At 37.5% G+C, this 12,794-nt stretch overlaps 1 protein-coding gene across 4 annotated transcripts in view; it reads left to right on the top strand.

Moving 5' to 3' along the window:
* Positions 1 to 12,794, top strand: part of DPYD (dihydropyrimidine dehydrogenase) — a 327,599-nt gene that overhangs the window by 102,462 nt on the left and 212,343 nt on the right. For all 4 annotated transcript variants that reach the window (XM_052666446.1, XM_052666449.1, XM_052666448.1 and 1 more), the window contains exons 6-7: positions 4,851 to 5,047; positions 10,086 to 10,167. In XM_052666446.1, the coding sequence (XP_052522406.1) occupies positions 4,851 to 5,047; positions 10,086 to 10,167 (279 nt within the window). The remainder of the gene's footprint in view (positions 1 to 4,850; positions 5,048 to 10,085; positions 10,168 to 12,794) is intronic.

The raw sequence follows: 12,794 nt of genomic DNA, 5'->3' as shown, positions 1-12,794 counted from the left end.
CATTTCCTCATGATATACCAAGTTTGTTTAAATGATATATCAGTGTCAACAGTTCTAGCAAAATAAAATCGGTGTACAGTTTTACTTAACACTCTAACATAACATTTTAGTAAATTGTACTCTCCTTACTGTTTTTGTACTGTTACACATAGTGCGCTTATAGTTAGAAATAATAGGCAGTCACTTTAGTAGTAAATATTTTTTTAGCTTTCATTCAGTTAATTTTTACACTGAATATGTGTGTAATTGCAGAAAATCCAGTAGCGTGAGGGCTTCCATGAAGCAATTATTATTAAAATACAGATTCAAATACTCGAGAAAATGTATTGTACTTGTGTAAATGTACTTGTAACTGCTAATACAGAAATTGTCCCAGATATGGTGAATGAAGCATGTTCATTGCTTTTACCTATATGAGTAACTTAGCAAATTGTGTGATTTGGGTGTGCAACATGTGGTACTGTTAATGAGAGCTGCATGATAATTTTCATGCACTGTGTAATAGTTTGTCCCACAGGGACTTATTTACTGAAAACTCCATTGTGTGTAAAGCCAATTTTAGTTGTTTTTTTTTTTTTTTCCCTTGGAATTAGTCTGAGGATCTTAAACTTGCTGCATTACAAGAGAGCAATAATAAGAAGGCACAACTGCTAGCTAAGATGAAAGATAAAATTGCAGCAAAGCAGGAATATAGGTTTAAAATGGAAAATATATGGATGCAACGTATGCCCCTTTGTGCTTCTGAACAATGACTGATCATCTGCTCGTACTGCAGATAAAACTCCCTAATTGTTCAATATTAGTCTTGCACATGGTGGAGCAAGAATCATGGCACCTTAAACTCAAGCTTTTTCCTTCTACTCTTTCTTATAGTTTTGTAACTATGTTAACCTCATTTTCAGAATAAATTATAATCCAGTTTGAAATATTGTGGATTTTGACAATTAAATGTGGAAAGAGGAACAAACATACTAAAGGAAATGTCCTTTTATGTGTGATATAGCATGTGTATACTGGGATGCAGTTACCACGGTAACTGATGCATCTAGAGAATAACATGGAGTAAAAGCTCACTATTATAAATGATGAGTGTCAAGCGCAGGTTACACCTGCTGCTGCACAGGTCAAAATTATATTAATGTCTTTATCTGTCTCCTTTGCTTGAGTACTTAAGAACCAGGAAACATCTCTGTTTTTTTGGAACACAAGTTCAGAGAAAATATACTGAGAATGCAGTGACAATACATGTGGGCATGAGTTATATGACTGTCAGTCCCACAAAATAAACTGAAATTACCGGTTACTGGAACACAAGTTTGTAAGACTGTCGAAGAAAAGGAAACATGGTCTATTGCATTCTGAAGTATTGTTACTAAGAAGCTTCAACATTTTGTTTTTCTGAATCTAAAGTGTCTCTCGTGTTTCTAGTTAATCATTCTGAAATGAGCAGCACAATCTAAATAGAAAATGTATTATTTTAATCTCTGCATACTCAATTTCAATACTAGATTGTTTAGCACTGTGAAACTCATACCAGCTACAGCTCAGGTAATTTGTTCCCCTTATGAGATGTGTGTTGGCTGTTGTTACAGCATAAAGCAATTGGAGAAGGAAATCTGATACTTTTTCTCCTGATGCCTTTACCTTTGGGACACCTCAGCAGGGTGGTGGGCTTGAAGGGCTGTGCTGAGGGCCAATCCTTCCCTCACCCACTGCAGCTGAGGGGGCAGTGGCTGCCCAGAGGGAACACCCTGACAGAGGGTGCACTGTACCCATAGGCCCAGGCCGCTCTTAGTTGTACATTGACACCTTTAGCGAGTCTTCACGTAAGTGAGATGAGGTGGTGGTTCTCCTGGAGCTCCAGCTGCTGGCTGGCTCTTGGCTGCTGCCACGCTGCACCCAGATGAATGATTCCTGACACGGCCGCAGGCCCCTCAGCACCGCCTGCAGAGGTGGGCGCGCTGCCCTGGCTGAGGAGAACTGCTCTGCAGAGCTGAGGCAGCAGAACAGACAGAAAGACAGCTCTATTTCGTGGCATTAGCTTCTACTGTAGCATGTCTTTATTTCCTATTTTAAGTCAGATTGTAATCTATTATTATTTTGATGGAGAGTGTGTGATAGTTCAGGGATGAATCTGAGGTGTTTTGGCTTCCTATGCCGAGCATGGAAGACTTGCTGATATTTGGGCAAGTTATATAAATTTTTCTACAGTATGCTATTAATTTGTTTTGTTTCTGTGAGAGAACTGGAAGGAAAGGCAGATATGGGGTTGATGTCTGAGTCTTCTTGCTGGAAGGTTGAGCTTTAAAATTCAATGTATAGACTCATTTTTCTGAATGATTTGATTGCAAAAAAAATTAAAAACAAACAAACAAAAAGCTTCAAACAAAAATGAAATCGCATTTTTGAGAGAAAGTTGGACAAGCAAGAAGAAAGGATTAGGATTTACTGACTATAGGATAAAAAGAATTGGAGAGGGCAATTGCATGTAATGTGGTAATGAACACATACTAGCAAGACAGTTATTTCTGTACGCAAATGTATTGCACTGAAGAATTCAGTGATATTTAATTAGATGAATTACAGTGTAGTGAATCTTCACCATGAGGTGAGTAAAAATCTTTTGAAATGCACTGAAGCAGTTTGCTATTTTCACACAGTTACCCTGCCAGCCTTAATATGCAAAACTGCCACTGAATTCCAGATGGCAAGATATTGCCACACAAGCTGGCTCTGCTGCATAAAGGCAGTTTCAACCTATTGGCAAGTAGGCAGAATTAAAGTTGAGCATTCGTCCTGAACTACTAGCATTTCCTGCATGAGTGCTTGGTTCTGAAGCCTAGCACTGTATTAGAGTACTACTGGGCCTTAGTATAACATTCAGTTGTTAGGTATGACCGTTCAATAATAAATATAAAAATAATACCAACAATGCAAATTCAGTACAAAATTTATTAACTATGTGCATATTCATAGTGATCAATATGGACATTAAATATGCAAGTTATACAATTTGCATCACTGAGTAATCTTCTAAAACAACTGCATGAGACTTCAATGGAAATTTGGTATAATTCAAGCCTTTCCTATGTGAATGTAATGAAGCAGACATTTTATAAATATCCTATTGCATTTTTGTTATCACTGTCTAGTTTCACAGTATAATTTCAGTTTTTCAGCCTATAAATTCCATTAATAACCACATTAAACCTTCCCATATTGTATGAATTGTCAGGTTGAAATGACTCTTTTTTTAAAAACAATTATCTGTCTCTTGTTTCTTGCAGTTTTTTTAAAATGCTATGTCAATTTACTAACACTGGTGGAATTTGACACAAAGTTTAGTGGGGAGAAGAAACTAATGATTGGTTTACCTAGCATGGGTGCTCAAGTGCGCATGAAGAAAATGAACATTGATTCAAAACATAAATGAAAAATTCTATTCATGAGAAGAATTGTCAAAGTTTAACTTGAAAGTTTGACTGCTTCTACGATTTTAAGGATAGTAAAAAAAAGAACTAGGTAAACTTAATGAATATCATATTTAAGCTATTTAATAAGACAAATAAAAATTATATATTTTAAAGAGCTAGTTAGTGCTTTTATAATGCACTCCTGCGTTGACGTAAGTGGGAAAAAGTCTGGTAGTATCCAGGGGCAGCCTTTGAAGTGTTTGTGATAGGACTCAAAATCCCAATGCAATGAACTCTTGTATCCTTTTGGTATAATATTGTGCTTCTGCTATAAAGATATACTCTTTGGGATCTGTATACTTTCACTAATATCTAAAATAAAATGAAGGTGTTACTCTACTCTTCCATACTCCTGATCTTTAGTAGCCTATAAGGGCCATGGGTCTTTTCTGTACTTTTTGCAAGTTATACAAGGTAGAGACTCAATCCCTTCCCCGCTGATGTATGTACATACAGAGGATGGTGAAATCTTGCCAGAACACCTCTGCCTTATCCTCTTACCTTTATGGCTGTATGAAGAACTGATTTAGAACAAATCTGGAATAAAATGTGATGTTGCAGTAAGAATTTTGTGCAGAGAGAAATGGTAAGAGGCTGTTCCCAAGTACTTTTAGTAGTTAAGGTAGAATGGAGGAGATCATCTCTATTTAAGAGTTGAAAAATTGAGGCACTGAGGGAGCAGCCGAAATTTCAGGTATGTATACAACTGTTGGACGCTCAGTTATAATGATATTGGCTTGATATCTGAATTAGAGGGTCAGTTAACCTGAAATGTTAGAATCATGTAGGAGGGCAAATCTACAGTAGGAGTTAACTGTGAAAATACAATGCTGAAGACAAGAGACATTTTCTAATAAAAGTTCCAAGTTACCCGGTGATGTGTTGGTTGCCTGTCTTCTCAAACCATAAATAATTTTGCTGAATTACAGAGAATGTATCTGAAAGAAGCAGAGCCCCTTCAGTAGCAGGGCAATCCTTTTCATTATTCAAATAACATTATTTTAGTAGGTGAAAGAGTAGTCTGAACCTCTTCTGGAAGGAAATGTTTGATATTCTAGATGTTCTTTGCCATCTGGCTGACTTTGTGTTACTATGCTTTTGTTGTCAGACTCATCTGATCTTTTTTAAAGTTTAAGGTAGTGAAAGAGCTGACTTCAGACAGTTTTAAGGCAAGAAGAACCATAGAAGTACAAAACTAACTATAGTATTTCTCATAAATGCACACATTGTCAGATGATAGTCTTGTAATGTTTTATGAAGCATTCCGAAATATTACATCCACGTGACAGTACTAGTGGAAACTTCCTCCATGTTACTCAAAATGTTCAAGAGGGAGTATGAAGTATGTATGTAACCTTTGAATGTATTGCTTTTCAGGTGTTCAAAGCCATGAACATTCCTCAGATCAGAAACCCTTCCTTACCTTCTCCAGAAGATATGCCTGAAGCTTATCATGTGAAGATTGCACTTCTTGGTGCAGGACCTGCAAGTTTAAGTTGTGCTTCTTTTTTGGCTCGATTGGGCTATTCAAACATCACCATATTTGAGAAGCAGGAGTATGTTGGTGGCTTAAGGTAATTAAAAAAAAGAAAAAAGAAAAAAAAAAACCACATTGAAAACAAGTACTTGCGGCTCTACCTAGTGAAATAATTAGTAGTTGTTTAAAATGCAAATGACTGAAATCAACCCCCTGCAATTCTTAACCTTCAACAAATTGTAAAGAACACAAAGGAGGGCACCTTTGCATTTTGCCTACATGGTAAGCACTTGGCTGATAATTTGCATGATTCAGGTTCAGTATCACATCCTCTATACTAGAAGATGAATTTTTACCACTTCAACAATGGTTGAAGTCATATCTTACAAGCTCATTGGAACTGCAAAATAAAAGAGAAAGTATTTCAGAAGCCATTGAGAAACCAATTCAAAATCAAAATTAAATTTTACACCTTGAAAATGGAGCCACTTATTTGTTATTCTGTAAACATGTTAAAAGTAGAAAGTAGGGTGATGCACTCACATTTCTCTCATTGCAGCATTACTGAAATCAATAGAGTTGACACTGTTAATGAATTTGATCCATAATGTCATACTGTCAAATACTTAGAGCTCTGGAAGATAGAGAATCAATGCTGGAAAAGTTGAACTGATTACTTTTTTCACAGGGAGTTTCAAAAGTATTTTATGTAATATCAAGGTTTTAATGCATGGGCATTTAACCAAGTGAAGCTCTTTCACTTGAACTAGTTGCCATAAAATGATTTCATATTTAGTACATGAAATACCTATTCACCTATTTAGTAGCAAATAATATTTCATGAATACTGGATTTAAAATCAGTTTTGTTGCTGAAAAGTGATAGTGAATAATGAACTCTTTTTGAAAAATGAAATTTGATGGCAAGTTAGACTTATCACAGAATCACAGAATCACAGAATTGTAGGGGTTGGAAGGGACCTCCAGAGATCTTCGAGTCCAGCCCCCCTGCCAAAGCAGGTTCCCTACAGCAGGTCACACAAGTAGGCATCCAGGCAGGTCTTGAACATCTCCAGAGAAGGAGACTCCACCACCTCCCTGGGCAGCCTGTTCCAGTGCTCCGTCACCTCACTGTAAAGAAGTTCTTGCGCACATTTGTGCAGAACTTCCTATGCTGCAGTTTCCAGCCGTTTCCCCTTGTCCTGTCTCCACTCACCACTGAAAAGAGTCCGGCCTCGCCATTCTGCCCCCCACACCTTAGATATTTATAGACCTGGATCAGGTCCCCTCTCAGTCTCCTTTTCTCAAGGCTGAACAGACCCAGATCACTCAGCTTTTCCTCATAGGAGAGATGCTCCAGGCCCTTCACCATCTTTGTGGCCCTCCGCTGGACTCTTTCCAAGAGATCCTTGTCTTTTTTGTACTGGGGAGCCCAGAACTGGACACAGTACTCCAGATGAGGCCTCACCAGGGCAGAGTAGAGGGGGAGGATCACCTCCTTCGACCTGCTGGACACGCTCTTTTTAATGCACCCCAGTAAGCCATTGGCCTTTTTGGCCACAAGGGCACACTGCTGGCTCATGGCCAACCTGTCATCCACCAGGACACCCAGGTTCCTCTCAGCAGAGCTCCCCTCCAGCAGCTCATCCCCCAACCTGTACTGGTGCATGCAATTATTCCTCCCCAGATGCAAGACTCTACACTTGCTTTTGTTAAACCTCATCTGGTTTTTTTCTGCCCAGCTCTCCAGCCTGTCCAGGTCTTGCTGAATGGCAGCATAGCCTTCAGGTGTGTCAGCCAATCCTCCCAACTTCGTATCATCAGCAAACTTGCTGAGGGTGGCCATTATCCCCTCATCAAGGTCATTGATGAAGATGTTGAACAAGACCGGACCCAGCACAGACCCCTGAGGAACACCGCTGCTTACAGGCCTCCAACTGGACTCTGCACCACCAACAACAACCCTCTGTGCTCTGCCAGTCAGCCAGTTCTCAACCCACCTCACTGTCCACTCATCTATCCCACACTTCCTCAGCTTTGTTATAAGGATGTCGTGGGGGACAGTATCAAATGCCTTGCTGAAATCAAGGTAGACTACATCCACTGCTCTCCCCCTATCCACCCAGCCAGAGACAACATCATAGAAGGCTACCAGGTTGGTCAAGCACGACCTCCCCCTGGTGAACCCGTGCTGACTACTCCTGATAACCTCCTCTTCTTCCAGTTGTCTGGAGATGACATCCAGCATAAGCTGTTCCATCACCTTTCCAGGGACAGAGGTGAGGCTGACTGGCCTATAATTGCCTGGGTCTTCCTTCTTGCCTTTTTTGAAGACCAGGGTGACGTTGGCTATCTTCCAGTCTTCAGGCACCTCCCCCGTCCTCATGTTATGCTGACACAAGAATAAAATGCAGTACTTTCTGCAATTGCCTGCCTCTTCTGTATTTGAAGGAATGTTATCTTAATTTTCATCTGTTCTTTGTTTTAATTTGAGTTTAAAATTGATCTTAATTTTTTGTCCTATTGAAAAAAGAACCTTCACCACTTTTTTTTTCTTTTTTTTTTTTTTTTGTGTGTTTTTATGGTCAAGCAGTGCATTTTGTTTTATCTTACTTTTAAGAGAATGTAGCAGTCACAATCAAATTTTATTTCCATTCATTGAAGAAAGTTTCACAACTTGGTTAAGGGATCAGTTTTACTCATCTTGATTTTAATATTGGAAAAGAAAGGAGGCAGCAATCACCCATTGCTGGAATTGTACATCTTCGCAGTAGATCTTTTAAGAAGCTTAGGTTAACGATGGGTATATTTTCAAGGCTTTGTAAATTGCAAATTACCAGCATGATCGAATTAATTTTGTACTTGGAATTTTACTAGGGAAGAGCAGTGCTTGGTCCTTCTAAAATTTGCTCTGCCCTTTTGAGTGTTTTTAACTAGGAAGTGCCTTTGTGTGTGTGTGTCTCAGATTATACTTTTACAAATATTTCAATAAAGGAAAGTTGTTTAGTGATTTCAGTTTTAGTATTGTTGTATTTAAGCCTAGTACAACTCTTTAGTTGTTTGGACATGTCAGTTTTTCACACTTATAGGCAGATTTTCTTACATTTCATAACTTTGTGTAAAGTTTGTTTTAGAGAAGACATGAGCAGATCATACTCTTGTTTAGAGACAGTGAACAAACTTCACTACTCCTCCTAGTTAAGTCACTCACTTGCAACATAAGAAAATCCTGCTTTTGCTAGATTAGAAGGATGTCCTTTAGGCAAAAGCAACTTGTGATCTGTGAGAAATACAAAGTACCTGTCCAAGTTCCTCTAACTTAAAATTACTGAAGAGATGAATTCATGGGACTATGTTCACATCCAAGAGTGTTGTTCTTCATCCTCCTGTACCTTTGCTTTTTTCTTCTATCTCTGCATTTTCACTGAAGAGATTGTCTGTTGGAAGAGATTGTACGTCGGTAATTGTGCTAAAAGTTGACTTTCATAAGAGGTTTTTTTAATTCATCATAAATGTGCGTGCATGGGTCCCCACAGGATCATGCGTATTTGCATATATGCATATAGGCATATTTCTGTGAACACCGTTGTGGTTTAACTTGGCAAGCAGCTAAATGACACCAGACACTATCAGGAAAAAAAACAAAAAACAACTCCAGTTTAAAACAGGACAGGCATGTGTACATCTATACTCCATAGAATGAAACTGTAACTAAGTTTTTATTAAGAGCAAGAAAGCATTTACAAATTGTGACAGTGACATAACACAGCTAGGTCTATTTTGAGTTTTTTAAGAGTTAGAGAAACGACAGGCCTTCAACATCACAGACAACTTGATAAAATACAACTTCCCTTTTTTTTTCATTAGATTTTTAAATTCAATCTCAATTGTATCATACTGATGCATTATTTTCCTCCTCAGAAAGCTTTTTTTGCTTACCATGACCTATCAAAGTTGCACTGTCATTTCATATCCATTATATTTGATATTTAGAGCATTTTTCTTTGTGCTTTAGTCAGAAAAGGTGCAAGGTCATCAGCATTAGAAACAATAAGGAGGAACACCAATTTATCATCAAAATAATTAAAGTTGGTGAAACTAAGTAAATCCTTCTGGCCCATCAGTGTTGGATCATAAAGGTGGGGTTGTCACTAGCAAGATGTAAAATAAGACTGAAACCTATCTCTAACCATGTTTTGTTATTGAAATAATTGATCCATTAATTTGGCATCAGATTAAATCAAAGGTTTGAAATATCTCCGGAGAAAATTTAACTGTTCTCCATGTTCTATCTTTCTATCTCCTTCAAGCAAAAATATCTAAAATAGGGCTTCACTGTGTTTACCTATAACTTGCCTCCATAAGAGAAAACTGGCATGCGCTTATGTGTCATTTCATTGGAGATAAAGATCTGTACCAATGAATATGAAGTTGGATTCTCTGTTGGTACAATTTTCCATTACTGGAGACCTATGGTGCTGGGACATTAAAGTCATTCCTAATCTTAATCAAGAGAAAAAAAGCCAACTACTATTAGATGCCAAATAAAAAAAAAAAAAAAAAAAAAAGCAAACAAAACAAGAAACTAAGAGCTGATAGAAAATGACTGACTTTGTATCTCCTGAAAGACTGTAGAAGTTATGAACTAGAAGTGGATGAGGGTACAGTTTTAAGTACCATTGCTCAAAATAACATATTGCTATTTTTAGGCAGGGGAAATTTGATTCTTTTTGAATAAATTCTTGAATGATTGCTAGGACCTCACTTTTCTAGCTATGAGACCTCGTCCTAGAAAGATAAATTTATCTACTGCTAAATATGACTGGTGAACAAAAGGCGTGGAGCTGAAGCTGTTTTGTACCAGAGCTTAACGTTCATTAAGTAATGATCTACAAATGTGTGCAGTATTGACCTCAACTTACTTCTGATCTGGATTTTTAGTACTGTGTGAAAAGTGCTATTTTGTCACTCTAAAGATTTAAAAAAGCCAAGACTCAAAAATGTTTCCATTCAAATACCTCCGAATTAACTAAAGTGTGTTATAGGTATTAATTTTTTAACACCTAAAAAGCACCACCACTCACCTTTCTTGCTTATAGCTGGAAGTATATCACAAGCTTTCTTTATTTATTTCAGCGCATCTGAAATCCCTCAGTTCAGATTGCCATACGATGTAGTGAATTTTGAAGCTGAACTTATGAAGGATCTCGGAGTGAAGGTAATGAAAAATATATCCTGCCTATGTGTAGCTCAAAGGAAAAAAAAAAAAAAAAAAGAACAAGGAGTCTGCCAAAGATTAACAGCAAAATGTCATGCACATTAGTAAAGAACAATTAAAAGCTGCACTAGACAGAGGCAGGAAGATGCTTCCTCTTGCTCAGGGCATTTGTCTGTCTCCCGTCTGAATGCCACTAGTTTAGAAAAGGGCAATCAATAGTTCTCATCTGACATGTCTGCATGTGATTAATTGTCTGTAAGAAACAAATTCCTAAATTGCTTTAGGGGTTCAATGTAGCTATTGGAATGATTTGATTTTTTTTTTTAATCGAGTTTTTTCATGCAAGTTTGGCACTACTTAAGACATTCATATTTTATACTTCTCCCTTCTCTTCTTTTCCCTCTTCCCAAGTTTTTTTTTTTCCCTTAATGGCTTATAATACAGTCCTGTATATGAGTTGCTTTATTAATTTGATGCATTTTATTATAAAATTGTTAATGTGATCATTTATTATAAACAATGGCAGTCATTCGACTCCTTGGAAAGCAATTGCTGCACATTTTTTTAAATGAGTATTGTTTATAAATAATGGGTATGTTACTCTATTGTTAATATATGTCTGGAGCTTAAACTTTAGATGGTATGTATGAGGGCTCCTCATTCTAATAGGAGCACAGAATGCATCACTAAAACAAGTTTTACAGTAGCAGGAGGGGTAAAAATATTTTTAGCATAACAATACAGCATTCAGTCAAGCAAGAAAATATTGTAAAAATCTTCATATTGTAAAAGCTGTTCATATTGTAAAAACTGTTATACCAAGACCTAAGTGAGAAACTCATAAGTGCCCAGATTAGGTGTAAGGCAAAGCCTTAAATGCTACAGATCCATTTTCTCACTCTTCCTGGGTTACAAAGCAAATTTTAAAGGCTGATAGACTGGACACGTAGTTAGGAATTCTGTAAAAATCAAAGCAGTGAGAGTATTTTAAATGAACTTGCTGGGTATTGTTTCCTGGAAGCCTCTACAAAACTCAGATCCCCGGAGTGCTCTTCTATGACAAAGTCTCCTGCAGGTGGGCCATTGTGTCATCCTGATGTGCAAGTCCTTTATTGTTTTGAGATGCTGCAGAAAATTTCAGTATAAATTTACTTCCAAGCTCTGCCACTGGTTTGCAATTGACCCTTTTGCAAGCTGGTTAAGTACTTTAGCTTTATTCCTCTACAAGCTTGGAAATATTTTCTGGTGTTTATTTAAAGCATTTCAAATGAAAGTGCTTTATTGTCTAAATGCTCAACCGTGCTGTTTATTCAAGTAATTCTACTGAAATTAGTAAGAATTAGTCAGGTGAATAAGGATTAGAGAGCTGGGCCCTAGGAGTATTATGAATCCCTATATAAAACAATATTGCTATTTTAATTCCTTCATTAGATTTTCATAACATATGTACACAATAGGACAAAAAAAAAAAAAAATGTAATGACGATTTATGGAATGCGTTTTGTTGCCAGTGAGCTTGTAGCCTGTATTCTTGAAAGGATTACAGCTGTACCTGGCTTTTTCAGTTCTGATAGAAAATAGTCCAGAAAAGGAAAAAAGAGTCAGTGTTTTAGGTATTCTATGCTGTGTCTTATATCTGTCATTTTTCAGCTATGAGGAAAGGACATTTTCAAAAGTACACTAAATGGAATATAGGTAGATTCAACATCAAACAAGATATGCAATGACATGAAGACTGAACTCAGATCACAAAGCACAGTTCTTATACAATGGAGCTTGGCATTTTGATAAAGAGAATGCATAAGTGATTTATCAAAAATCTGGGGGAAACATTCAAGTCAGAGAGTCTGAAGTTGGGAGATAGAGACACATAGCCATGTCAAAAAGCACGAAGTATCAGAAGAGGAATCACAAGCACTCAAAAGCCCTTGGTTTGACAGAAATGTCCAATAGGTTTGTGCATCTCTAATTGCATGACGTCCAACAGGTGACTGCCATAGTTGCCTCACTGAACACATAGCAAACACTCCTCCCCTTCATTCTCAAAACAGCTGTAGACCCACAACCACCTGTGCAGCGGCTGCTCAAGGCAAGGTTGCAGGTGGAAGGTTACTTTGCAGTTATTCAATGAATCAATGTCAGTGACTCCAGTCTAGGTATTGTTATTTGCTGAATTAGAATTAAACAATTGTCAATTCAAATCCAAACTGATTTCTTTTATAGTTTTGAAAATCTTTGTTACCTTACTGTATAGACTAGCTGGCATCATTGCTAGTAAGTAGGGTGTGCTGCAGTCTCCACAGAGTGTGCTTCAGACTTGTCCAACTCTGGCCCGGTTTTTCAGGTCTGAATCTGCAAAAACACCATTTATTTTGCCTAGTGTTTTCTCGGCGTAAAAGTGTTCTAGCTAGCTAGTGATCTCAGAGAAAAATTAAGGCTGTGAGCTTCCAAGGCACAACACAAAGAAACTCCTGATGCTGTATTCTGCATAAATGCCAAGTGCCTGATATTGTGTGGGGAAACACAGCTTGTTTTTCTGTTCAGAACCCTTGTTAACGCAGAATAGTGGTGCCTTTTATTTTCTTTACTTCTCTGTAAGCAACTCATACTCTTACTGCTGTTTTTGC

The sequence above is a fragment of the Tympanuchus pallidicinctus genome, unplaced genomic scaffold (genome assembly GCF_026119805.1).
Source record: "Tympanuchus pallidicinctus isolate F22 unplaced genomic scaffold, pur_lepc_1.0 scaffold7, whole genome shotgun sequence".
Taxonomy (NCBI): Eukaryota; Metazoa; Chordata; class Aves; order Galliformes; family Phasianidae; genus Tympanuchus; species Tympanuchus pallidicinctus.
The sequence above is the reverse complement of the archived record's forward strand: the minus strand, read 5'-3'. Positions and strand labels throughout refer to the sequence as shown.